The 24,926-nt window shown below is 37.5% G+C and overlaps 2 protein-coding genes across 5 annotated transcripts; both read right to left on the reverse strand.

Moving 5' to 3' along the window:
• Nucleotides 1–484: 484 nt before the first annotated feature.
• Nucleotides 485–18,992, reverse strand: mmd (monocyte to macrophage differentiation-associated). Of its 4 annotated transcripts, none has more exons than XM_084118108.1 (7): nucleotides 9,518–9,861; nucleotides 7,604–7,685; nucleotides 4,560–4,720; nucleotides 4,208–4,282; nucleotides 3,830–3,931; nucleotides 3,124–3,193; nucleotides 485–1,424 (listed from the first exon to the last, which is right to left on the reverse strand). In XM_084118108.1, exons 1-7 carry the CDS (start codon nucleotides 9,541–9,543, stop codon nucleotides 1,221–1,223), a joined length of 720 nt encoding a protein of 239 aa, XP_083974234.1. In that variant the 5' UTR covers nucleotides 9,544–9,861; the 3' UTR covers nucleotides 485–1,220. The 4 variants fall into 4 exon arrangements, with proteins under 4 accessions (XP_083974234.1, XP_083974233.1, XP_083974235.1 ...); XM_084118107.1 differs by lacking the exon at nucleotides 9,518–9,861 and adding an exon at nucleotides 18,855–18,992 and having other exon boundaries at nucleotides 523–1,424; XM_084118109.1 differs by lacking the exon at nucleotides 9,518–9,861 and adding an exon at nucleotides 8,226–8,307 and having other exon boundaries at nucleotides 523–1,424.
• A 40-nt stretch (nucleotides 18,993–19,032) lies between these two features.
• Nucleotides 19,033–19,326, reverse strand: LOC311085601 (small integral membrane protein 36-like; the record flags this gene model as incomplete). The annotated part of the gene is made up of 1 exon (XM_084118138.1): nucleotides 19,033–19,326. The coding sequence occupies one exon, from the start codon at nucleotides 19,324–19,326 to the stop codon at nucleotides 19,033–19,035; it is 294 nt and encodes a 97-aa protein (XP_083974264.1).
• Nucleotides 19,327–24,926: the final 5,600 nt, after the last annotated feature.

Raw genomic sequence — 24,926 nt, forward strand, 5'->3', positions numbered from 1 at the left:
ATCGACTATAATGCAATAGATTTATACGTTATATATGTATATATATATATAGAGAGAGAGAGAGAGAAAGAGAGAGAGAGAGAGAGAATCTATTACAGTAATTTAAATAAAAATAATTAAAAATAAAGACGACAAAAAGGACGAATGACGATGACCAGGTATTGAAAAAAAAAGTGGCAGTTTCGTGACAATTAAGCACGTTTTAAATTCACCCAAATTTAATTGACTATAATGCAATACATGTATATATTATTTAATTATATATATATATATATATATATATATATATATATATTTAATTTAATTATATATATATATATATATATATATATATATATATATATATAAAAATAAAGACGACAAATGACAATGACCAGGAATTATATATATAAAAAAGAAGAAAAAAGACAATAGTAATGAGATTATAGTAATATGATGTAAAATATCACAATGCAAAAAAACATATTGGTCCTAAAAATAGTATAGGCTTCAGTTTCTTTATGCATTTTTTCTTCTGATTTTGGGGTGAAATATGACCGTTTCTGTCAGATTCATCATAACAGACAGTGGATATCATTCTATCTTCAAAGTCACAACCAGCAGGGATCAATTCGACTTGTCCTCGGTTACCGTCTCTCCATCAAATCTCCATTTAAAACTGTGCTGAATCTGAGAAACATCTTTCAGGAGGTTCAGGCGGTGAAATATTTCAGGTGTGATGACGGAATATCAAACAGAAGTGGTTCTTCCAGTTAGAAAAAGTGCCGCATAGAAAAAAAAAAAGCTCGGTGCTGCACTTTCAAATCCTGCTGAAAGAGCAGAAACACGGCGAGAGCGTAGAAAACCACCAGCACTTCGTAGAAAACAAACTAGCTGTACGTCTGAAGTAAGTTGAGATGCAAAAATAGATCTGATACAGAAAGTCGCAAGAATAAAGCAAACTAATTCACTACAGATGATATGAATCAACCACTGAGTGTGTGTGTGTCAGAAACGAATGCATGGAAAAAATCATCACAATTCTTCTGCTTTCAGTGGAATACGTTTACATAATACTGACGAACATGTTGTGCAGCTGTGAGCACTCGATACTGCGACACACACACGCGCTTCGCTGATCGCAATCGGTTAGAAAACAGTAAACATTGCATGGTCGTACTGGTAAACGATGGTGTTTGGAGCATCGGGACGAGACGGTCGTGGTGTTTTGGTGATAAAGCTCACACGTCCCTGATGTCCTCCAGCGTGGGGCTTCGGTACAGGTACTTCCAGATGGCGTAGTAGTGGATGGCGGCTGCCAGCGCCACGAACACGTGCCAGATGGCGTGAGCGAAGGGAATCACGCCGTCGGATTTGAAGAAGACGACGCCCAGGCAGTAGACGAAGCCCCCGAACGCCAGCTCGTACAGCCCGTCCGTGTTACTCTGATCAAAACAAGGACGACACACAGTCATGGACATGGAAATCAAGCTTGGTTTTTACACATTTAAGTGTCCAAATATCCTAGTCGAATATCCTAGTATCCTATCCAACTCCCAGAATGCACTTGCTTCGCTGCCCTACGAGGCCACTCCCAAGCCACGCCTACCGGTTACAGAGGGCAGTGTCGGAAGAAATTATACAACCAGGCTACTAGTCGACTCGACACTGAAAAGACGCCATTTTATCTTGAGATCCCCCTATGGGCAGGTTGAACACATGCGGAACGAGCTCCTCCTACTGGCTGGAGTCAGCCTCCGATGACGATAAATGACGATTTTTGCGTCATCTGAGGTTTTTTTCCAGACACACAAAACATAAATCTCTCGTCTCAGGGGGACATGACGGAAGGAAGCACGGTCGTTCGAAAATACTACCGGGTTTCTACTGATACAAAGCTTAATGCTAATCGGTGAAGTATCCCTTTAACTGTAATTAAACGGTTCTGTGGTTCAGCACTTCAATGGGTTTTCTGAATGAGTTTTTGGTTAAATGCCTGAGATAAGGTGTGGTGAACAGTGAATGAACATAATACATTTAGCTCTTAATAAAAGTTTATGTTGTTAATTTCCAAATTCTTAGGCGCCAAATAAATCTCCCTGCATGCAAAGCCCCTCGACCACAAGGTGGCGTCAGAGTCCGTGCCGATTAGCGGTCACATCTGTATATTTACATGGACACAGTTCTGCTGCTGTCCATGACTCAAATAACACATGGGCCTAAAGCAAAGGTTGTGTATAGTTCACCAGGGTTTGAATTACTCGTATCACACACATACACACACACTAGCGGCTTGCTTCTTAATCTAGTTGTCTAATAACCTGGCATTGTATATTATGAATATTGTTGGATCTTTTGTTCCTCTTTTGTAAGTTGCTCTGGATAAATGTAAACATATAATATTTACTATACAGAACAGCTGTGCACAAGTCTCTATTGTACTGTATAATGTACACAGGTGCTGTGTTTATACTTTATGCAAAAGAGACACACAACCGGTCAAACCATGGCTGGATTGTTATATCAGTTATTAAGAAAATTAAGTGTATATTAGGACTTCTGTCTATCTATCTATCTATCTATCTATCTATGTGTGTGTGTGTGTGTATGTATATGTATATATATATGTATATATATATATATATATATATATATAACATTTAGGCCTATAATCTGTTCTGCTTCCGCTGCAGTGATTCCTCCTACACGCTCTTTAAGTCTTCAGGTTAATTAAAGGTCTGATAATTAGTGCTTAGCCTTTACAAGCACATGTAGAACGCAGATCGGCTGTGTCTGAAATCACACACTTCTTTACTCTATAGTAGGCGAAAAACAGTGTGTGACAAAAGTAGTGTGTCTGAATTCTCAGTTCTCATAAGAGTCTGCAAAAATTCACTGGATGACCCACTACTTCTGAAGTGCGCATACGATGGACACTTTACTATCCCATGATGCCAAGGGAGAGGATTCGCTGGAAGGTCACATGATCATGACAACATGGCGATTGTAGTACGTCCAGATTAAATTCATACTATACAGAATGTGCTTTTTTTTTTTTAAGTGGTCGTGAAGTAATTTCCTAAGCGATTTCAGACGCAGCCATTATCCTAATGAGCTCAACAGGAAATGATGTCACACACTCACCATTGATGTCACCACCAGCGCAGGAAAGAAGCCCATGGTCAAGTAAAACGCCAACTCCACTAACTTATACCTGCACAAAACACACAGAGTTTATCATCAGACACGCATTCAAGAACATGAACAAATAATAAAAACACATGAGAACATCAAACATCTCTCTATTGTTAATTGCTTTAATTGTCTAGCTTGTGCATGTTACATTATCAATCTTGTCACGCTTAATACACCTTATTTATTTATTTAAAAAAAATATTTAGGCCTATATTTAACTATGTATACACAATTTAAACTCATTTGAATTACACAGTTAAATCTTTTTTTGAGTGTGGAAATATAAATGAATACGGTGTAAAATTTCCTTGAAGGATCTTTAAACCACTTTTAAGAATATTAAAATATTTTATTTAAAATGCTGTATATGATTGTGATCTCAAATAATCACAACCGAGTTCTGCATTCAACAAAATATAATTTAACACGTTGCGCATGTCAATTATTACCCTAGGCCAGTGGTTCTCAAACCTGTCCTGGAGGATACATGTGATAATGAGCTGATGAGTTGAATCAGGTGTGTTTGATTAGGGAGACAAAGAAAACGTGCAGTGTTGGTGGTCCTCCAGGACAGGTTTGAGAACCACTGCCCTAGGCCATAATGAAGATACGATGTCAGATACAGTCTGAGACATTGAGTTGAAGTCGAACGTACTTTTCGTGGTAGTTAAACACGTAGATGGTTCCAGCGGCCGCCATCAACCAAACAAACCAGCGCATGTGAGCAGCGAGCGGCCCGAGCTCACGCAGATTCAGCCTGCAGGAACACACACACACACACACACACACACACACACACACACACACACACACACACACACACACACACACACACACACACACACACACACACACACACACACATACATTAGTGCTGCGCTCATCACACAGGAATATGTGTATGTGAGAATAAGAGACTTCTTTCAGACACATAGAACTAAAATAAAATATGAATATAAACCTGGTCTTTTTTAAATGTAGATGAGTGATCTAAAATATGATATCAGTAAATATGCATAAACAAAAGCGTTACCATGGTGTGTAAGAGGCAGCGATGAAGAAGTAAATGACGACTCGATCACACATGTGGAAGCAGTGCTCCATGTTCCTGAAAGAGAAAACACACAGGAAACTAAAGTACAGTCATAGAGTTTGTGTCCCGTAACAAAGACTTCAGGAAAAGCAAACTTAGAAGAATGCAAACTTCAAAAGTCAAATGGTTTGCAATGTCATGGGATCGGAGTTGCACAACTACAGGTTGAGATGTTACTCTCGTACTCCATTTACACATTTAAGGCGTTCGCTCCTGCATTTAAATGACTCCCAAAAATCAAAAGCAGTGATTCTGTGGTGAGCGTCAGCGTGATGTTAACCGGCAGACAAACCTCATGTGGCTCTTTTTCCAGGAGATGATGTGAAAGACGGTGGAGACGAGGAAGAGTGCGATCAGACCCATGCCGTAGACCCAGGCCGTGATCCGCTCCCAGCGGTCGTCTGACAGCCGGTGTAACAGGGCCATTCCCACGAACGCTGGCACGATCAGGAACTGCAGGGGGTTGAAGATCAACAACAGCATTTAACTCTTTACCTGCCAGCGTTCTTTCAAAAAAAGAAGTTGCCAACACCAACGTTTCTGATCATTTTGACAACTTTCAAGAGCCACAGAATATTTTGTTGTGAGAAAATCTGAACATGCAATATATCAAAAGAAAGAACAGACCCTCTGCTTTTAAACTAACACATTTTATTCTAGCTTTATGCATTATTTTATCAACACTTGAATGTGGGTAGGTTTAATAAAAAATAAAAAAGCAACATTTTGAACAAAAAGAGAAGAATCAGGTTTGTGTCAAAAACTACATCTGGATGGTCTTACTACATACACACATATACATATACCTCATTAGCGGCTGCTATTTGTAATATAATGTGGTTCAAATAACATAATATTTTGACTTTCTATTTATTAAACCAATCTTCTTCGTTGTATTAACTACATTTTTTTTATTTTCAAATTAACTTAAAATTTAAGGCAACCAGGTAACTTACTTTAAGTTAAGCCAATATTTAAGTCAATTCAACTTAATATTTAAGTCAATTCAACTTAAAATACATTGAACTGACAACATACATTTTTACATTGCTTTAACTCATCGAAATAAGTCAATTTACAAAGTTATACAAGATTCAACTCATTTTTTAAAAAGTCAGTTCAATGTATTTTAAGTTGAATTGACTTAAATATCCAAGGTGATTGTACTTAATGCATGGCAGAAACTTTTTTTCTTTATAGTGTACGGTATAACAGTGAAAACACAGAAAGACGGAAAATTCTGTCAATGGCAGGGAACCACTGTGTCATAAATGATGGAAAATTTGTTTCTTTTGATCGGGTTGGATCGGAGAAGCCATTGGGTGTTTTTTTTTTTTTTTTTAACTGGCGGTTTAGTCGTGCTAATTTAACGTTCGAACACGAGTATAATGAGGAAAGCATCACAGAAAAATAAATAATGAGTAGTGAAGGCCAACATCAATACATTTTTTTTTTTCCTTAACAATGCTTATTGGTTCAGTTTAAGACCTGTCAATGAATTTGCCGTCTTTGATGTTGGTGAGACGTGACGACTCATGAGCGAGGGGGTTTTAGTATGATAAAGGAGCAGACTTTGAACCTGTAGCTTTATATTCAAGCGATCGCAATGCCAGAGTGGCCTAAACATAAGTTGCACGATAAAGAGTGGGGAACTCTCAAAATGTGAATTACACCTGTCGTGAGAGAGGACGCGAAATCAGAAATCAGAGCACAACTGAATGAAACTGAATACGGGACTACACTACTCCTGTCCAGCATCAGGATATATTTTAAAGCGTCCAGACCAATACACTCGTCCTTGACAGCTGCTGCTGGACATGATCAGTTTTTACTGTGCAGAGTTCTGCATTATGTTTCATGTACTTAAGGAAAGATGTACTGTAGTTTTGTCCGAAGTCAAAGTGCAACACAAAGGCACGAGCATTATTGCTGTTAATTTTGTTGTTGTTGGATTATCGTACTACAGGAGGTCTGTGCATCAATAAATGACACGTTTTTGGATATCATGGTGTGTGCATAAACGTGTGTGAAATGCCCGCTAATAAAATCACTTTTTGTTCTTAAATTGGCTCATCCTTACTGTTGACATTGAGAATGATGCATGTGTTTTTCCGAGAGTTAAAGTCATCGGTTAATGAGTTTTTCTTGGAGTGGGCGGGTTTTGGTGAGCTTTTGAGCTGATACTGTGGCAGAAATAGCCGAGTGTTTTTATATCATTCATCTCAGAGTTCGTACAACCTTTTGAGAGTTAAATTAAAGCACTTTTTTTAGCACTTTAAAGTTCTTAATATTATCCCATTTAAATGTTCTTTTTAATGTGATGACCAAAAATATACAAATTAGGTTTGTACATGTCAAATGTGCATTTCCAAGAATTAAATGTAATATTATTAGTTACTGCATTTTTTTATGCAAAACAATAGTAGTTTTATGATTGAATTACCTTTATGATTAAAAATCCCCGCACCCCACCAAATCAAGTGCTGGTGCCACCATCTGAACTTAGGGTGTGTTCACACTTGTAGTTTAGTTTGCTTGGTTCGGACCAAAAAAAATAAATTAGTCGTGGTCCGCTTAGCGTTCACATTAGCATTTTTAACACCGAACCTAAAAGCATAGGGATATGTTCACAACCTGACTGGTAGGCTTTTATTACGTCTATTTCACGACAGAACTTACCAAACATCTAAAGCAATGCTGTGTTCTGGGATAAATGCACTCGTTGTTTGTGCGTAGCTTCATATGATGGTATTTTGACCAGCTGAGAACTCGTGAAGAGCTTATAAATGTGTGAATGAGTCAAAACAGCGTCAGGAATCCCTCCGTCACACAAACCAAGATCTGCTGCGAGGAGACGCGGTTCTGGTCCTGTCCTGAACCGTGATGGGCAACATCACGACTATGAGAAAAAATAGGTATGCTTGAGATTTCTGTCCTGTTTAGGGTCACATCTTTGTGACATCATGTCCTGTTCTTGGTTCGTTTACATGACTTTGGTACGTGTTGTGTTCATATTTCACCAGAGTTTGTTTGGAAATGGACTGAGACCCCTCTTTTCAGCGTCTCGGTCCGCTTGTTTGGTGGCACCAGAGTTCAGATGTCACACTTATTCAAATGAACCGCACTAACAGAGCAATCAAACCAGAGTTTGTTTTAATCCAACCAGAGTTTGTTTTAATCCAACCAAACCTGTCGAGTGTGAACACACTGTTAGTGGCACCGGCACTCCTGCTCTTAAGTGTTAGTCTGGAGCCCTGAATGACATCTTCATTATTCAAAATGAACGCATGGGTGAATTTATTTACTTGTGTTAGTTAAAGAATGAATGTCGGTTACCGCATGGGTGTAGCAGTTGGCCGCGTGCTCGTAACATGTGGGCTGGTAACGGCAGTTTGCAGCCGCCCGGGTGTTCATAAACCTGAAACACAACAAACCGTTGCCTTTATTTTACACAATGAATGGAGCGGAAAAAACACACTGCTTACTTCTGATGTAAGTTTGGACCGGTGTTATTATCGGGAACTATAACTCATAACTTATGTTCATTTAAATAAAATGAATGTTAACCAAATAAAATATATAAAAAACTTTGTTATACTTTAACAACAAAAAAATAGCTAAGTGATTTGAATATGATGGCAATAAAGATGTATAACAGACTGCTTCCATCTATACGTTTGGACCGGTGTTATTATCTTAAACTAAAACAAAGTCAAAGTACTAAAATTACTAAAACTGAAAAAAAAAAAAAAAAAAAAAATTAAAATAGACATATTTAAAAAAAACAAAAACAAATACAAACTGTCAAAATACACAACAAAATTACTAACTAAATTTTACCTGAAAATGGAAAATATACAAATAATAATAATAATAATAATAATAATAATAATTCAGGAGGAAAAAAATAAATAAATACTATATTAATTATACTAAAATAGCACTGGATAGGACACACCAGTATAAAAAAAAAATCTGGATGGACACAAATGGAAGAATGGGATTTTTTTTTTCAGTGAGTGACCAAGGATGTTAAACTTTTTGTCAAAAAAAAGAAAAAAAAGAATAAGATTTCTTTAAATAAAAAGTTTAAGATAACAAATTAAGCTTAAATAATGAAATGCTTGTAAAGAGGGAAGAAAAACTCTTTTATACTTCTGTATCTGTCTAAGAAATATAGAAATAATGCAGACACCAGCCTGTGACTCTTTCTGCCAGATCGTTCTCTACCGATGATGTGTAAAGCAAACTCATAACCTGCAGAGTGACTTATAGAGATGTGTTGTTTTTGTCAGGCCTGTGTGTTTAAATGCTAAACTCCTCAACGGATGCAGCAATGATGTCAAACATGGTGGCGTCTGATGCAGTGGTGCGTGCTCACACACACACACACACACACACACACACACACACACACACAGATATCCGTATCCATACTGCATTCCCCTCCATCCCTACACCCATGCGGATGAATCCTGACACTGCTGATGTTTGGAGAGGGGATATCACACCATGAACTGAGATAAACCCACCAGCACAAGTGAGTCAAGGAGTCAGTATTGAGTCAATAAATAGACATGATGCACTGATATCTGTGCAAAATCTGATCTCTGAACGGAGGGAGCGAAGTCAATAAACCTCTTTCCTGGCAGGATCAGTCACAGGACAGGCTTTTAGTTCAATGCATGTCCATAAACATGATGCATCTACAAGAGAATAACAAATCTATTTAAAAGAGATCAGAACATGCAATGAAACAAAAGCATGAACAGAAATGACACAATCTGATCATCTCTGTGAAGCTGCTTGAAAATAATCTGTAGTGTATGAAGCACTATAGAAAAATACAAGTGACTTGACTTGGTCTGATCTCTGATTAGAGACTATAGTCAACAAAAACTGTAATGCATGCATGATCAGACCACAAGATGAGCTGGAAATGTGCATGATCTGATCTCTGCATTAAATAAATAAAGTCTGATCTCTGAATAGGGAATGCATGGTATAGAATCAAAAAAAGCACATGCTCTACCATCTATGCATGATCTGAATACATCAATAAAAGCATCATGTCAGGATGAGCCTGTATGTCTGATCTCAATACAGCACAAATGCATGAGGATGCACGACATATTCAGATTTTTGAACAAACAGACACAATTAATTAGCAATAACCATAACAGACAGATCAGACAATGCGTTGTAATTGTAATAGGACCCGTTAGCTGTCTGGCTAGCCTCCATACTCACCTCTGGAGACTATTCACCCTCTTCATCTCGCGAATACACAAATCAAAAACAGAGCTGAGATCAGTCAATGAATCGGGTTATGAAAATGAATCAGATGTCCAAGGCCTGCGGCAAAATCCCCATTCACAAAACAATCAATCCCAGACCGAAACAAAACGCGTCCGTGCCACCATAACGGCTCAAACACACCCTAAATCATCCATAAGAGACCGTCTGTCACATCATTCCATCTTGTGTCGGGTCCCTCTCTCTCTCTTTCTCTGCCTTTCTCCCTCTTTCTGTGACTACCAAAAGCCCGGAGACAGAGTTGTACATTTTAACAATTTTTTTTGGTTTCGGCAGACATGATTGACGGGGACTTCAGCCAATGGGACCGCGGTTGGAGTGAGGCGGTTGATGAGTTCGACCAATCATCGGCGAGAATGACAGTGCTTTGTTTGACGCAACAAAGGAGGGCGGGGCGTATGGTGGCGAGCGAGAGTTGCCATACCTGTTTGAATCATGATGACCTGTGTTCAAAAGTGACATTGAATAGAAACATGACGATTCTCTTTTGTCATTCAGTTGAAATTTAAAACGCTAATTATTAAGTGCAACTGTAATTTAAACATAATGTGGTGAGCAGCAAAAACATGTTTTCCTTATTTCTGTGACAAATGTCATCTACCATTTTTTTCTTTTCTTTTTCTTTGTATGGCTACATGTTCTTATTCATTGTTCTGTATATTATCACTTTTTGTGCTGAATTACAATTGTGCAATAAAACGTGCTCTACCATGTTTATGGACATGCAAGCCCCTTCTTTAAAGTCCTCGTAGGCTAGTCAATAATTGTATCCCTTAAAACTCATTTTTGATCACCAAAATGACATAGCCTATTTAAAAGTTTTTTCCTTGAAAAAAATCATGCCTTAAAATAGCTTGAATGTAACTCTACACCCGTGCCTCATTTAGTAGGCTATACGCGGTTCTATGAATATGCAAATGAGCCCCGCCTCCACTCACTCACAGCAGCTCAGAGATCCACTCGTTGACGATCACACGTTGATCTGATTGATCTGATTGGTTACAAGGTAGTTTGTGACGTCAGAAACACCAACGATTTCAAACCGTGTTGTTGAGACTGTCTTTGATTCACTGCAGTTTTAAGGAGAAAATACTCAGCAATGGTGTCGACTTATGAATTTGCATATTAAAAACACCACATAGACATTTACAACATTAAAAGCTTGATTTTCATCACAGGAGGACTTTAAAATACTGAGTAGTATAAATAAGTAGACTAAATACCATGGTATGCATGTAATCACTATGTGTAATCAAATTACCATTTTAGTAGACAAAAGGCCTAGCCTGACTACGTCAGACTTCGTACTTCCGCTCAATTTCATTTAGCTTCTGTACTCAGTCTGAGACAGCGTCATAGCTTTCCGTTTTCCTCCGGCCTGAAAACAGCCGGCCAATCAACGAACAGAGGGCGGGCTGAGAGCCGTGACGTAGACGCTGATTGTACCGTGGATGCGTAGATTTACTTCACATAATCTGCAAAAGTCGTTCACAGCCATGTTCACTCCGGTATTTCGCTCAATGGTTTTGTTTTCGCATCATACATGTGTTTACAGTGGAAGTTAGATGCAGCTGAGCATGCGCATAACACACGCCATAACCAAACGTTATGTGATTGGCTTACGGGTAACCAATGATTTTAAACTTCAGACAAGCGCCCCTTCAGACAAGTTTGGTATTACCAGGCTACAAAAGGCCCACTTCAGTTCAGTTATACTTCTTAAGTGAGTGGTGTTACCACATACTTGAAAACCATGGTAGCAACTTCCTTATTTAAAGCGTAAGCCTGATATTTTATTAATGATATTTCATTAAAAACACATGATCAAAGTGCCATTCCATGTTTTTCTCTCAGTTTGATTGCATTGTGTGTTTGTATTAAAATAAAGGATATATATCGGCGTCTCTGTTTCCTTGAAGAACTTTTAACATCCATGAAAACGTTTCAATGCACAAAAGGTTCTTTATAGTGAAAAAAAAAAAAAAAAAGGTTAAAAGGTTATTTTTTAGGACTGTTCGCTGATGGTTCTTCTATTCTATTTCTGTGAAAACCCCCTTTGGTAACCTTTATTTTTAAGAGTGAAGTTGTGCAATTGTGCACTTATGCACTTGTGCTCCTGTTTTGTAGCTGAATTTCCCCTTGGGGGTGAACCAATTCATTTTGTTCATGAACACAGAAGCATAAAATGCATACCCATGTCGCAACTAATGCTGAAGGCGAACTTGCACAATATCAATGTGAAACTGTGTTTGGGTGAAGAGCAGCCGTGGCTAAGAGATTCTGTGACCAGAAGCAACATTACATAAACCAGCAGCAACGGCATTAGATGTCACTGAACATTTATGTAAGGCTGTTAACTGAATTAAGAAGAAGTCAGGGTCATGCTATTCGTGTTTTCCAGGAAAAAAACATCTAATCATACTTCATGCTTAACAAGGCTGCATTTATTTAATCAAAAACTCTTGATCATGTGACACTGAAGACTTGAGTAGTGATGCTGAATATTCAGCTTTGATCTCAGGAATGAGCTACAGTTTAAAATATATTCAGATAGAAAACAGCTATTTTAAATTGTAGCACATATTACTGTTTTGACTGTATTTTTGACTGGATACAGACAGGATTTATCCGTCTGACTGCAGGTCTCATCGTCTCAGACTCTAAATGTTTGTCAGGTCATCAGATTATGCACAGAGCTCATAATGGGATGATAGCGAGACTAAAACCTGCCTGTATTTCAGCATGTTACAAAAAAAGTGGAACAGTCATGGTATTAGACGACATTTTGATATTAATTTCAAGTTCAAGTTCAAGTTCACGTTTATTGTCATTGTCATTCACAGGGAACAGCAACGAAATTATGTTGGAGCATACAACAACAGTACATGGTATATATTAAAGTGCACTAACACCAGTGCAGATCCCCTTCAAATAATAATAATAATAATAATGATGATAATAATAAATACCCCCTGTGTAAACATGCACATCAAAGTATATGGTTGTTAAGACACAGAACCAGTGACATTCACTCTTAGTAGCAGCAAGAGGCTTAACAAAACAACTTAATAGGCATTCAAAACAGAGAGTATGGTCAGAGTTGGATATAGATGTAGTTAATGCAACAATGCAAAGTCCAATTCACAGTTATTACAGAAAAGGGTATGGTTTACTGTCCATGGGAGGGGGGAGGAGAGGGGGAAAGGGCATCATTAAGCAGCCTCACTGCATAGTACAGGCTGTTAAATTTGATGTATTAAACAGCACCCGAAGGACCTGTGATTTTTATTTGCAGTGTAAGAAGTTTAAAACTGCACCAACTTAACCACTAGTAAATGTGAGAGAATGCATTTGGACAATGTGTGCTTTAATAGGTTAGTTCACACAAAAATGAAAATTCTGTCAGTAATTACTCACCCTCATGTTGTTCCAACCCTGTAAGTCTTTCGTTCATCTTCATAACACAAATTAAGATATTTTTTATGAAATCTGAGAGCTGGCTCACTCCTTCATATGCTGCTAGGTAATTGATATCTGCCATCCCAGAAAAGTTAGTAAAGACATCATTACAATAGTCCAAGAGACTACAGTGGCTCAACCTGAAGTTTATCAAGCGACGAGAATACTTTTTTGACTTTGACTTCCATGTCATTCTCCTAAGCTGTTGACGTAGTGTAAACCCGTTCTGGGTTGTACGCCAGAACGTAGGCTCACTATTGGCCGACGCTGGTCATGTGTGTGATGTTGGCCAATAGTGAGCCTACGTTCTGGCGTACAACCCAGAAGCGCTGCGCTGTTACACTACGTGAACTTACTCAGAGGCCCACACAAAATGAATAGTTGAATAAAGTCATTATTTTGGGGGGGTTTTGCGCATAAAAAGTATTCCCATCGCTTGATAAACTTAGGGTTCAGCCACTGTAATCACTTGGACTATTTCTTCCACTATGTCTTTACTAACTTTTCTGGGCCGGCAGATATCGATTACCCAGCAGCCTATGTAGGAGTGAGACAGCTCTCTTAATTTGTGTTCCAAGATGAACGAAAGTCTTACAGGGTTGGAACAACATGAGGGAGAGTAATTACTGACAGAATTTTCATTTTTGGGTGAACTACCCCTTTAATCTCTGAAGATAAATCCCTACTTCTTCAGATGAACTTCTTCTGTAACACATACAAAGAAACAGTGACAGAGGCCTTTATAACCAGATGCGTTCATGGAAATTGCAATCATTTGAAGCCTTTGCACCGGCTCTTAATGCTATAGAAACAGAGTTCAGCTGGTAGAGGAAGTAGAGACGGCTAAATTAACCGGGGGATTTACACTAAGACACTAACAGGAAGGCTGATCCTTCCCTTCCTCCTTATAATCTTTCATGACGTATTTCTCTACAATCAAATCTTCTGATCCTATCTGTTAACATTAATGTATGCCGTACATTGTGATGTGGTGCTCAACAGACAACTCTATTTGGATCTGCAAATGGAATGTTTAAAAAAAAACATTCTAAACCACACTTAAAAAAAATGCATCAGTGATAGAACATCAATTTCAAATGTTCACTATGGAACTCGGAACTCTACATCGGAATACTGATTGGAACACACAAGAAAACACGTTTCTGAATTATGTCATTTACTTTTATCATATATCTTATAGTGGATATTAGATATCCATTTGAGGTTGATGACAAGTTTTGGATGTTTTCATCTGCCAGAAACCGCCAATCGATATTAAGGTCAGCTAGATTTATCACACCTCACCTTTTCAGTTTATCTACAGACCAACATTCAAGTTAATTTGATTAGTGTTTGGCACCGATTAGTTGATTAGTGGTTTTGTTTCTCCTTTCACAATCACAAGTGACCTGTAATGCCTAAAGGATCTTTTGGTGGCTTGGCTTGGTCTGACGTTGGTCCAGAAGGATTTAAGGTCGTCTAGATCCTTAGAAAAAGAGAAATGTCAGTACCACGGTTGTACACACAATGTGGATTAGCCAAGTAGGACGTGTTCCTGGATTAACATAATTTGTTGGCCTGTTTTTTAATTAATTAAATCATTAGATCCTAGGTACGTTTACACGACAACAATATGCTTAAAAATGGAGAAGTTTTTCCTTTTCCGCGTATGACGACACCATTGTCAAAACGATCCCCATTTACACGGATCCGCGAAAACGACTAAAAACGCTGTATTCTGCTGCCAGGCCATTAGATGGCGAGGAAACACTATAAACTGAACACGTAATATGCTAAAAGTTTTTTTAAAAAGTGCACTTTGAAAACTGTTTTCAAAAGTTTGCGTTTTCAGGCACCCAAAACGCCGTTGTCGTGTAAACAAAAGGCCAAAACGCATACAAAGTTTTACGTTTTTAGTTGAAAACGGTGTTGTGTAAACAGCCACTTAGTCTGGTTATAGCCTGTGTTTTCAAGTTCTTTGTCCGATCTCGTCTTTTTAGTAGTTGTGTTTTCTACATTTATCTCCTGATTTTCATTGTTGATCTAAAAAAGAGTATTTGTTTGATTCTTTATCGTTGTCCGCTCATTACAACCACCGTTAAGTGACAATTGTATGATCACCATATTTACTGCAGCCTGTACCATAGTATTTACAATTCAAAGAAAAAAAACATAAGTAAAGCTGAGGTGAACTATGAACACCTCATATATATATATATATGAGGTGTTCATACTGTAGTTCACCTCAGCTTTACTTATGTTTTTTTTCTTTGAATTGTAAATACTATGCTTTACTTGTTTTTTTTAATTGTCTTTATATATAAAGACAATATATATATATATATATATATATATATATATATATATATATATATATATGCTGTCAGATCTTCTAAAAGAAATATCTATTCTAGATAAATAGATCCAGGTCACTAAACGAATAACATTCTTCACCTTGTCTCTAAAGGTCCGGAGGGACTCTATGAAATTACACCCAGATAGTTCTTGTGCAGAGCGTGTTGCCTTTAGGAAAAGACCTCTCATTACTCTTTCATAGACTGTAAGAGTAGGAACCACAGTGACATAACAAAATGGGCCACCTGAGAGGAGAAAGCTGAAATAATATCCCAGTACAAACGCGCTGCCAGACCGAACACATCGCTGAGCTCCCACAATCCTCTCTGTCTATCCCAGATGCATTTATCCTTGTCAAGACGCCAGTTATGTTTTTCTTTTGCATTTAAGTCCCCCTGTGGTTAAAATCCAGCTTTTAATGTTGTTTATATGTCTATGCGTTGTTTTTAATATGCTTTAATAGTTTTCTCCCTAAAACTCAACAGTGAATCAAAGACAGTCTCAAAAACACGGTTTGTAATCGCTGGTGTTTCTGACGTCACAAACTACCTTGTAACCAATCAGATCAACGTGTGATCGTCAACCAGTGGATCTCTGAGCTGCTGTGAGTGAGTGGAGGTGGGGCTCATTTGCATATTCATAGAACCGCGTATACTAAATGAGGCAAGGGTGTGGAGTTACATTCAAGCTATTTCAAGGCATGAAGAATTTTTTTTGTAATTTTGGTTATTAACGATGAGCTTTAAGGGATAAAATTATTGACTACATGCAGGGGGACTTTAAACAACAACATCAAGCAAAAATCTAATGCTAATGCTAAGAAAGTCAGAGTTTGTTTTAATGATGGAACTGAAACCAAAAGTACATGTGTCTACTTTTGAATAAGTGCTCTTCATACGCATTTTACTGTGACACAGCACTATCTTCTGTTATCTTTACGTTAAACATTTACTCTGTGCTACGAGTCACTCAACCTTTGAAACGATGGTCTGACAACGATAAACTTCTTCCACAGATATTATTGTGTCAAATTATCATATCTAATCACCACCGCAGTGAGCTGTCAATCCTTTTTATGATGCTTTATTTGTATAAATTATGCATTATTCGTTGGAAGACAGTAATGAGTGTACAATACAAATGTGCAAACTGAACAAATTCAGTGCAGGAACTTTAAATGGCTTTCTGGCCACTGCAGTTCACAAGTTTCTGTCTGTCTATAGTCTTAATGGTAGCCATAGTATGCACAAAAATATACTGTTCTCGCTCTGAGAAACTGAAGTGTAAAAATAGCCTAAGTAAGAAGTAGCATGACGTAGAGCTTAGCGGCTAATGGGCTCAAAACAGCTCTATGCAAGCGATTCAAACCCTCACAAACAAAAACATTGATGCATTTTATGTAAAATCAGTTTATCCTCTAAACAACTTCAGCTTATGGGTAATATAATTCACAAGCCAATGAGATTAATGCGTGTAACCCGTCAACTCAGAATAGATGCAGTATGTTGTCATAGACAATTGTTTTTAAACCAATCACGGCACCGTGGAAACTCCCCGGAAGCTCCTGAGCTCCATTTGCCTGATTCATGGATCAAACAGGGTCCAGAAAAAGACTCCAAGGAAAATCTGTGTTGCTCAGGAGTTGCTCTTCTACAGCTCTGGAGAATTAATGCCGTTGCCAGTTATGTCACATTTAAGTATCAGCTCTACACGTCTCAGATGTTTCTACAAGAGCAGTCAATACACTGTAAAAAAAATTGTGGCCTAATGGTTAGAGAGTCAGATTAATAACCCGAAAGTTTGATTCTCAGTACCGGTGGGGGAGTGAATGAACAGCGCTCTCTTCCACTCTCAATACTCACGATTATTGTCATTGATGGTTTTTAACATCCATATAATCTTTCAGTTCCACAAAAGGTTCTTTATAGTGGAAAAAAGGTTCTTTAAATTATTAAAATGTTCTTCATACTAAGAAAAAAAGTTATTTTAAGAACTGATCACTGAAAGGTTATTTGGGGAACCAAAAATGTTTCTTCAATGGAAAATCCCCTTTTGGATACATTATTTTTTAGATTGTTAGACCTTTTTTTCCAGAGAACCACAACAAATCACCATTTGTTCTCCATTTTAATTCTGTCCAGGAGAAACAACTGAGCCATTAAAGTGACATTTGTCATGAAAACAAATAAAAAAATTAAAATAAAATAAAACATCATGGTAACACACATGACACTAAAATAATGCTAAACATTAATTTAAGTTGTAACACCCTAATTGATAACAAAACATTATAATAAGAAACTTCATCAATAACATATGTGAAGTGTCACACAGGGAATTCTGGTAATGACAGATGCTTTTCACAGTAAATTATAAGATGATTTGTTAATTTTTACTTCCAAAAAGGTACATTTAATAGTATTTTACTGTAAAATTAAATGACATATAAGATTAGATCTATGTTTCCCCTGTATATAATAAAATAACTTACTGTTAACCAATTAAAAGATTTTTACTGTAGCATTTTTACAGTAAAAATTATGGTAAAAAATCTTGCTAATTAGTTAATATTAAGTTAAAAAAAACGGCAATAGATCTACAAGGACAGTTTAAACAATTTTACAGTAAAATACTGTTAAATGTTCAGACTTTGAAAGATTTACAGTAAAAAACTCTAATCTGATATTCCTACAATTGCCTGTGTGAGACTTTACGCATGATTATGTTTAAACAATAATGTTTCTTGATAGTTTTGTTATAAAGTATGTACATTTGGGTTTTGTGTCACTTACTGTATTGTTTAATTAATGTTTACTGCATTATTCCAGTGTTAAGTGTGTTACCATGATGGTGTTTGGTATTTGTGTGCATGACACTGTGTGCAATCTGTATTTTAATTTTGCAGCTTGTGGAAAAGCTATTTATTAATAGATTAACAGTTTATTAATAGTTTTTTTTTTAACTGCCTGCATAATTACAGTACCTATATATCAATAATTTAAACAAAACAAAACAGAGTAATAAGAAATAACGCTTACAGGTTTTTTTTTTTTTTATAGTAAATTTAAGTTCAGCCCCGTAAAACCTAAAATGTTGCTACCATGTTTTTTGTTTACCAAAATAAAGGTTCTTTATTGGAATCAATGGTTCCATGAAGAACCTTTAACATCCATAGAATCTTTCCATTCCACAAAAGGTTCTTTATAGTGGAAAAATGTTATTTCAATTATTAAAATGTTCTTCATACTAAGAAAAAAAGCTATTTTAAGAACTGATCACTGAAAGGTTCTTTGGGGAACCAAAAATGTTTCTTCAATGGAAAACCGCTTTTGGAACCATTATTTTTAGACCTTTTTTTCCCAGAGAACCACAACAAATCACCATTCGTTCTCCATTATAATTCTAAGAAACAACTAAGCCATTAAAGTGCCATTTGTGTTTTTGTTTTTTTACTCACCGTTTCTTCAGATAATCCAATCTGGACATTATTCAATCTCGGCACAGAAGTTCTGAATTGTTTAAAAAAAGACGCTTTACACAAAACATCAAACGAGAGATACAGTCCTTGCATAGTTATGTACAGTAGATAAAAAAAGATAATGTGCTGTTATAAATTGAGCTGTTATCAGTCCGTCTCAGACCAAAGTACTCTTTTTCTCAGTGGCCGGCGGTTCGTAGGTGGTCACCATCTTGTTCTGGTCCCACCGGGCGTTGGCGGGCGAGCTCTGCATGACCATCAGCCGGATGGGAGCGGCGTTGGCGTTGGGCACGGGGTCGGGCGCGTACTCCTTGGTGGGGTCTTTGCCCTGGCAGTCGTAGAGGATGCAGGAGATGAGGAAGACGAGGAGGAGGATGACATAGCTGGCGATCAGTATGATGAGGTTGAGGGTGACCGGGTCGATCTCCACATCGTCTGCGATGAACCTCATGGTGACGGTGGTGGAGGACTGAGAACCTGAAGGACTGAGTCGGACCCTGAGCGCTGTCTCAGGACATAGAGACCTGAGAGGGATTAGTTCACACAAATCCCTCTCTCATTCTGCCTGTCTATCTCTCTCGCACTCTCACACACACACACTCACACACACACACATGTTGTGTATTCATGTTTTATGGGGACTTTCCATAGACAATGATTTTATACTGTAAAAAGTGTATATCTATCCTCTAACCCTAAACACACACACACACACACACACACACACACACACACACACACACTCTCTCTCTCTCTCTCTCTCTCTCTCTCTCACACTCACACACACACACTGTCTGTCTCTCAGTTTCAGTCTAATGTGCTTTATTGGCATGACTAATAATTGTACATCTGTATCGCCGGAGCATTTACGGCTTATATCCTCTGTCTGTCAATCACTCAGTTTTAATGCATTTTGTTGGCACCACAAACACATTTGTACTGCCAGAGCATTTGCAGATGAGTTTCCAAGGGCAAAATAAAACATTGTGTACAAGTCAGTAAGATGTCTCTTCTGCTCACCAAGTCTGCATTTATTTGATCAAAATAGAGTAAAAACAGTAATATTGTGAAATATTATTACTATTTGACTATAACTATTGAATTTTCATCATCATTACTCCAGTCTTCAGTGTCACATGATCCTTCAGAAATCATTCTAATATGATGATTTGATGCTCAAGAAACATGTCTTATTATCAGAGTTGAAAACAGTTGTGCTGATTCAGATTTGTGTGGGAATCTTTTGCAACATTATAAATGTATTTACTGTCGCTTTTCACCCATTTAATGCATCCTTGCTGAATATAAGTGTTCATTTCTTTCAAAAAAACTTACTGACCCCAAAGTTTTGAATGGATGTAAGTCACATTTAAAATGTCTGAATGTCATTGCATTGATTAGATAAAATATTAAAGCGAAATGTTCAGGAAAAATATCTGATAAGTTTGTCAGGAAATGCTAAAACAATAGATATAGTGCAAAAAAAAATTAAGTAAAAAAATGTTTGTCAAACGTGTTCATGTTAATTAATTAGTTAATGTTGAACACCTTTGGTTCCTGTGTGTGAGCTTGAAGAGAACTGACTTCATATGTGCACTAAGGGCTCATTTACACAAGACAAAACAAAAATAAATTCCTTTGCGTTTTTCGCGTACAGATGATAACGTTGTCAAAACGATCCACGTTCACACGGATCTGCGAAAACGGAAAACGCTGTATTATTTCTTGCCAGGCCAGTAGATGGCGATGTCCTTTTTGTAATACGTAATACTCATGCACATGACTTCACCATATTCACAAATTTGTGTTTTTGTAGTTCACACAGAGATGATATAACGGTTAAAAACTTAAAAACTTTAAAAACTAAAACTCATAAGAAGCCAAAAATGGTTCCTGACATCACTACGAAAACCCCTATTGGATCCTTTATTTTTAAAGGGATACTCCACCGTTTTTTCATATTAAACTATGTTATTCCCTTAACTAAGACGAGTTGATACATACCTCTCTCGTCTCAGTGCGTGCACTCAATCGCTCTGTCTTGCGGTGAAACTTTGTTAGCACTTAGCTTAGCCCAGTTCATTCAATATGGGCCAAGCAGAGAAGCTACCAAGCACCTCCACGTTTTCCCTATTTAAATACAGTTACTCGCGTAGTGTAACTCAACGTTTTGTTTTGTGTCACCGTCCTAGGTCGAGTTACACTACGCGAGTAACTGTATTTAAATAGGGAAAACGTGGAGGTGTTTGGTAGCTTCTCTGCTTGGCCCATATTGAATTAACTGGGCTAAGCTAAGTGCTAACAAAGTTTCACCGCAAGACAGAGCGATTGAGTGCACGCACTGAGACGAGAGAGGTATGTATCAACTCGTCTTAGTTAAGGGAATAACATAGTTTAATATGAAAAAACGGTGGAGGATCCCTTTAAGAGTGCATGCATAGATTCATGAATGAATGTCATTGTTTTTCTATCACTGACTGGTGGTGACTCCATACATTACTGCAGTTTGAAATCTAGAATGAAGTCATTGTATTTGTCTCTATTGTTCTTTGTGTTTCATTTCTTTAAGACACACTGATGTGTGTGTGTGTGTGTGTGTGTGTGTGTGTGTACGGCGCAGGGCTCCTGTGTAATCCTAATCTTGATTGTGAGGAGGGATTGAACCATCTGTTTTAGCAGCGTTCACTATAATCCATCACATTATGTGAGACAGAGACACACAACACTGAGACAAGTCAATGTTATCCTAAATGAAAAATATAAAAAATTCAATAAGACAGAAATGGAAAAACTGAGCCTAAACTAAAATGCAACTAAAGGCTCCAAAATGCACACAAAATAAATAAATGAACAAACACTAAAAACACTCAATCTATAATACGAACTTATTGAAATTAGAAACTAAAAAACACCATCTGCGTGTCGCTTTTACAACATTTAAAATCCCTCAGTTCTCCATCTCTGAAAAGCCAAGCCGATGTTGATTCTTGCAAAACCATGATAATATGAAACGCTTCAAAACAGAGCGCGTATGCGCATCACGGGTGCAGAATGATGTGCTCAAAGCAACATGGAGTCACAGTGTGCTGCGCTGTGCATTTAGCCTAAAAGTTCACGGCACGGCACAAAGCGAAGAAATGTCGAGCGCATAAATCCTACAGTATATCTGTCCAACAGTTTATTGATCATTTGTTTCTTCATAGTTTTAAATTCCAGTTATTGTGCGTTTGATGCCGATTCATAGTCCTTGTGATGTGTGTGATCTAACAGGCACACGCAGCGAGTCGTTTAAAAACGGCAACAAACATAAAATACAAATACACAAAATAAAGTCATTTTATGCAAATTCACAGCCTTTAATCTACAGATCAAGCATTATAATGTGAATATATCATATTGGAGAGAGTTTTACCGTGCATCCTGCTGTAACCGGAGGAGGCGCGCGCGCTGTTTGAATACTGAATGGAGAATGATTGACAGCCGTGGAGGAGGGAAAACGAGGTTTCCGTAAACTTTAATTTAATGATGTAAATAGTATTCTGTCCCTCACATTAATCTATGGAATGGCTTCAGATGACTTTGTGAAATTATAATCAGACTCAGACCCAAGTCACCCAAACTGACGTGAAAAAAGCGGGAGGCGCCGAAAAGCGCGCTGTTTGCATCCCTGAGATTCACTCACCGATCAAATAACTTAAGGCTTGGCTTTTGGTGGGACAAAAATACGCTTTTTTTGCGGCTGCCAAATAAATTGCAATGCAGGAAAACCCCTGCTATAATATTCCGCTGCTGAAATGAGCATGACGTAAATCCGTCCCGTGGTGCAAATAATGCAGTCACAGTGTCATGCTTTGCTAGTAGTAGAACAATTTGTAACATACCTGTATATTTTGCTTTCTTTTTCTCATCTTCTTTTTTCTTCTTACGATACTGAGCCCCTGATGGCTTTGACCTTTTCATGATGATGAAACTTAAACATTTACTTCCAGTAAGCACGGATGACGACGTTGAAAGGCAACGGCTCTCTGGCGTTGTATTGCGCATGCACGACTTTAAAATGTCTCTAACGGCAGCGGCCACCACCAATGAGACTTACTCAGATAATCGCAAGTAATCATAATGCTTCTAAATAGCAAAAGTATGAAAATATAATATGACCTTTAAATAATAATAATAATAATATGTATTATATATATATATATATATATATATATATATATATATATATATATATATATATATATATATATATATATATATAAAAAAATAAAAACTCTTGCAAGAGTTCACCATCTTCACCATGGTGGGGCGGGGGCTCTCACTGGCGCCCCCCAGCTGTTGGCGCCCTAGGCGACCGCCTAGTTTGCCTATGCCTAGAAACGGCCCTGCACACACACACACACAACTTACCTCTGCCACTTCCACACCAGACACGTGGCAAAGTAGGCGGAGCAACTTCTCTCTATTCACGACATGCATGTATGCAATTTCCCGCAAAAGCCATCCTGTCAGGTCTAAAATATAAACACTTTTCGATGTAAGACAAAAATACGTTTTGGAAGAAGGATTGACAATATACTCATAATTTAAATTTTGCTCATTTATAACAAAAAAGTAACAATGATAGGCTACCTATATATATATATATATATACGTAGGTAGGCCTATTTGAGAATCATTTCAAAGTTCAGTATTCTGTCAGTCATTGGTAATTACCTCAGGGGAAAACAAGTGGAGCATAAATGGTGCATATTAGCAAATCAAGACCTTTTAGCAGACCGAATCTGAAATCAGATCTGACAGAAAGCAAGAGAGAAACATGAATCTACAGATCAACTTTCTATCAGGATGTACCCATAAAGTATGTATGCAAGGCATGAATAATTCCCTCGAGTCATTCCTACAGCGGATCTTTCACCGTGACAGCAGGTCTGTTCAGCAATATTCAGTGCAGTGTCTCTTCTAAACAGCAGAGGGCAGAAGTGCTCAGGACTGAAAACAGGCCTCATTCTTGAAGAACACGTGGACTTTGACTCATCTGAATCTGAATAATGATTTTATATTATTCTTGTTGCTGCAGTGAAAACTGCATTTATGAAATGAACACATTCAGATTTTTGGATGCAAAATCCACATGACATTTTTAACTGCTTAGTAAAGTAACCGCACAGAGAGAGTTATTAAATGTAAGATGATTAGAGGAATTACTCAAACACAGCTGGATGACACACATGCTGAACTTTAATACTTAGTGATAAAGGTTTAATCAGTTTAAAAAAAGAAAAATACATTTAATAGTGAGTGATTAAAAAATAAAATGGCAATAATTAGAGAAGCCCTGATCTCTCTCAGCTTGAGGAACAGATTGTTGGCATCATTCATTCTGCTGACATTATGAAACTGATAAGTGAAAAACTCGGAGATAAAGCGGCACCACAACATCTGTGCAGCACTTTTAAAAGCGCAAGCTGTTTTTCAGCCAGTCAGACTTTTATATAAGCAGGAATGAAATGTTTTCTGCATTATCAGTGTGTGTATTGAGAGGTGCGGGTGGAGTCTGTCCTGTCTCTGTGTGTGAATACAGAAGTGGTGCCAGAGAGAGAGAGAGACGCCAAACATTTTACCTCCCGGTTCCAGGATCATGTTTGATAACGTCAGAATTCCGACGTCATGTTTGACTGACGTGCATAAACAAAGTTTATTCCTGTTCCTGCATCCATGTGTCACTGTTGCGTTTACACTAGATGCAAATACATTTTCTCTCTCTTGCCATTCCCAGAATTGTTCTCATTAAAGATTTTCTGGCAATTTAAATTTTTTTAATTGTAGAATAGTTTTGCAAAGCAATTTGCGAATCGCAAAAGAATAGTTCATTCTAGTCAGTTCTTTTCAATGAATCCGTCAAATTGGATCGCAAATGGTCTGAATGATTGTTTTGTGAATCGCAACTAAATAGGCCAAGTTCATCCAAGTCAATTCTTTGCAATGAATTGGTTAAATCGGTTTGCAAAGCGGTTTGAATTGTTGCTTTGTGAATCCCAAAAGAATAAT

The sequence above is a fragment of the Abramis brama genome (genome assembly GCF_963993115.1).
Source record: "Abramis brama genome assembly, chromosome: 1".
NCBI lineage: Eukaryota > Metazoa > Chordata > Actinopteri > Cypriniformes > Leuciscidae > Abramis > Abramis brama.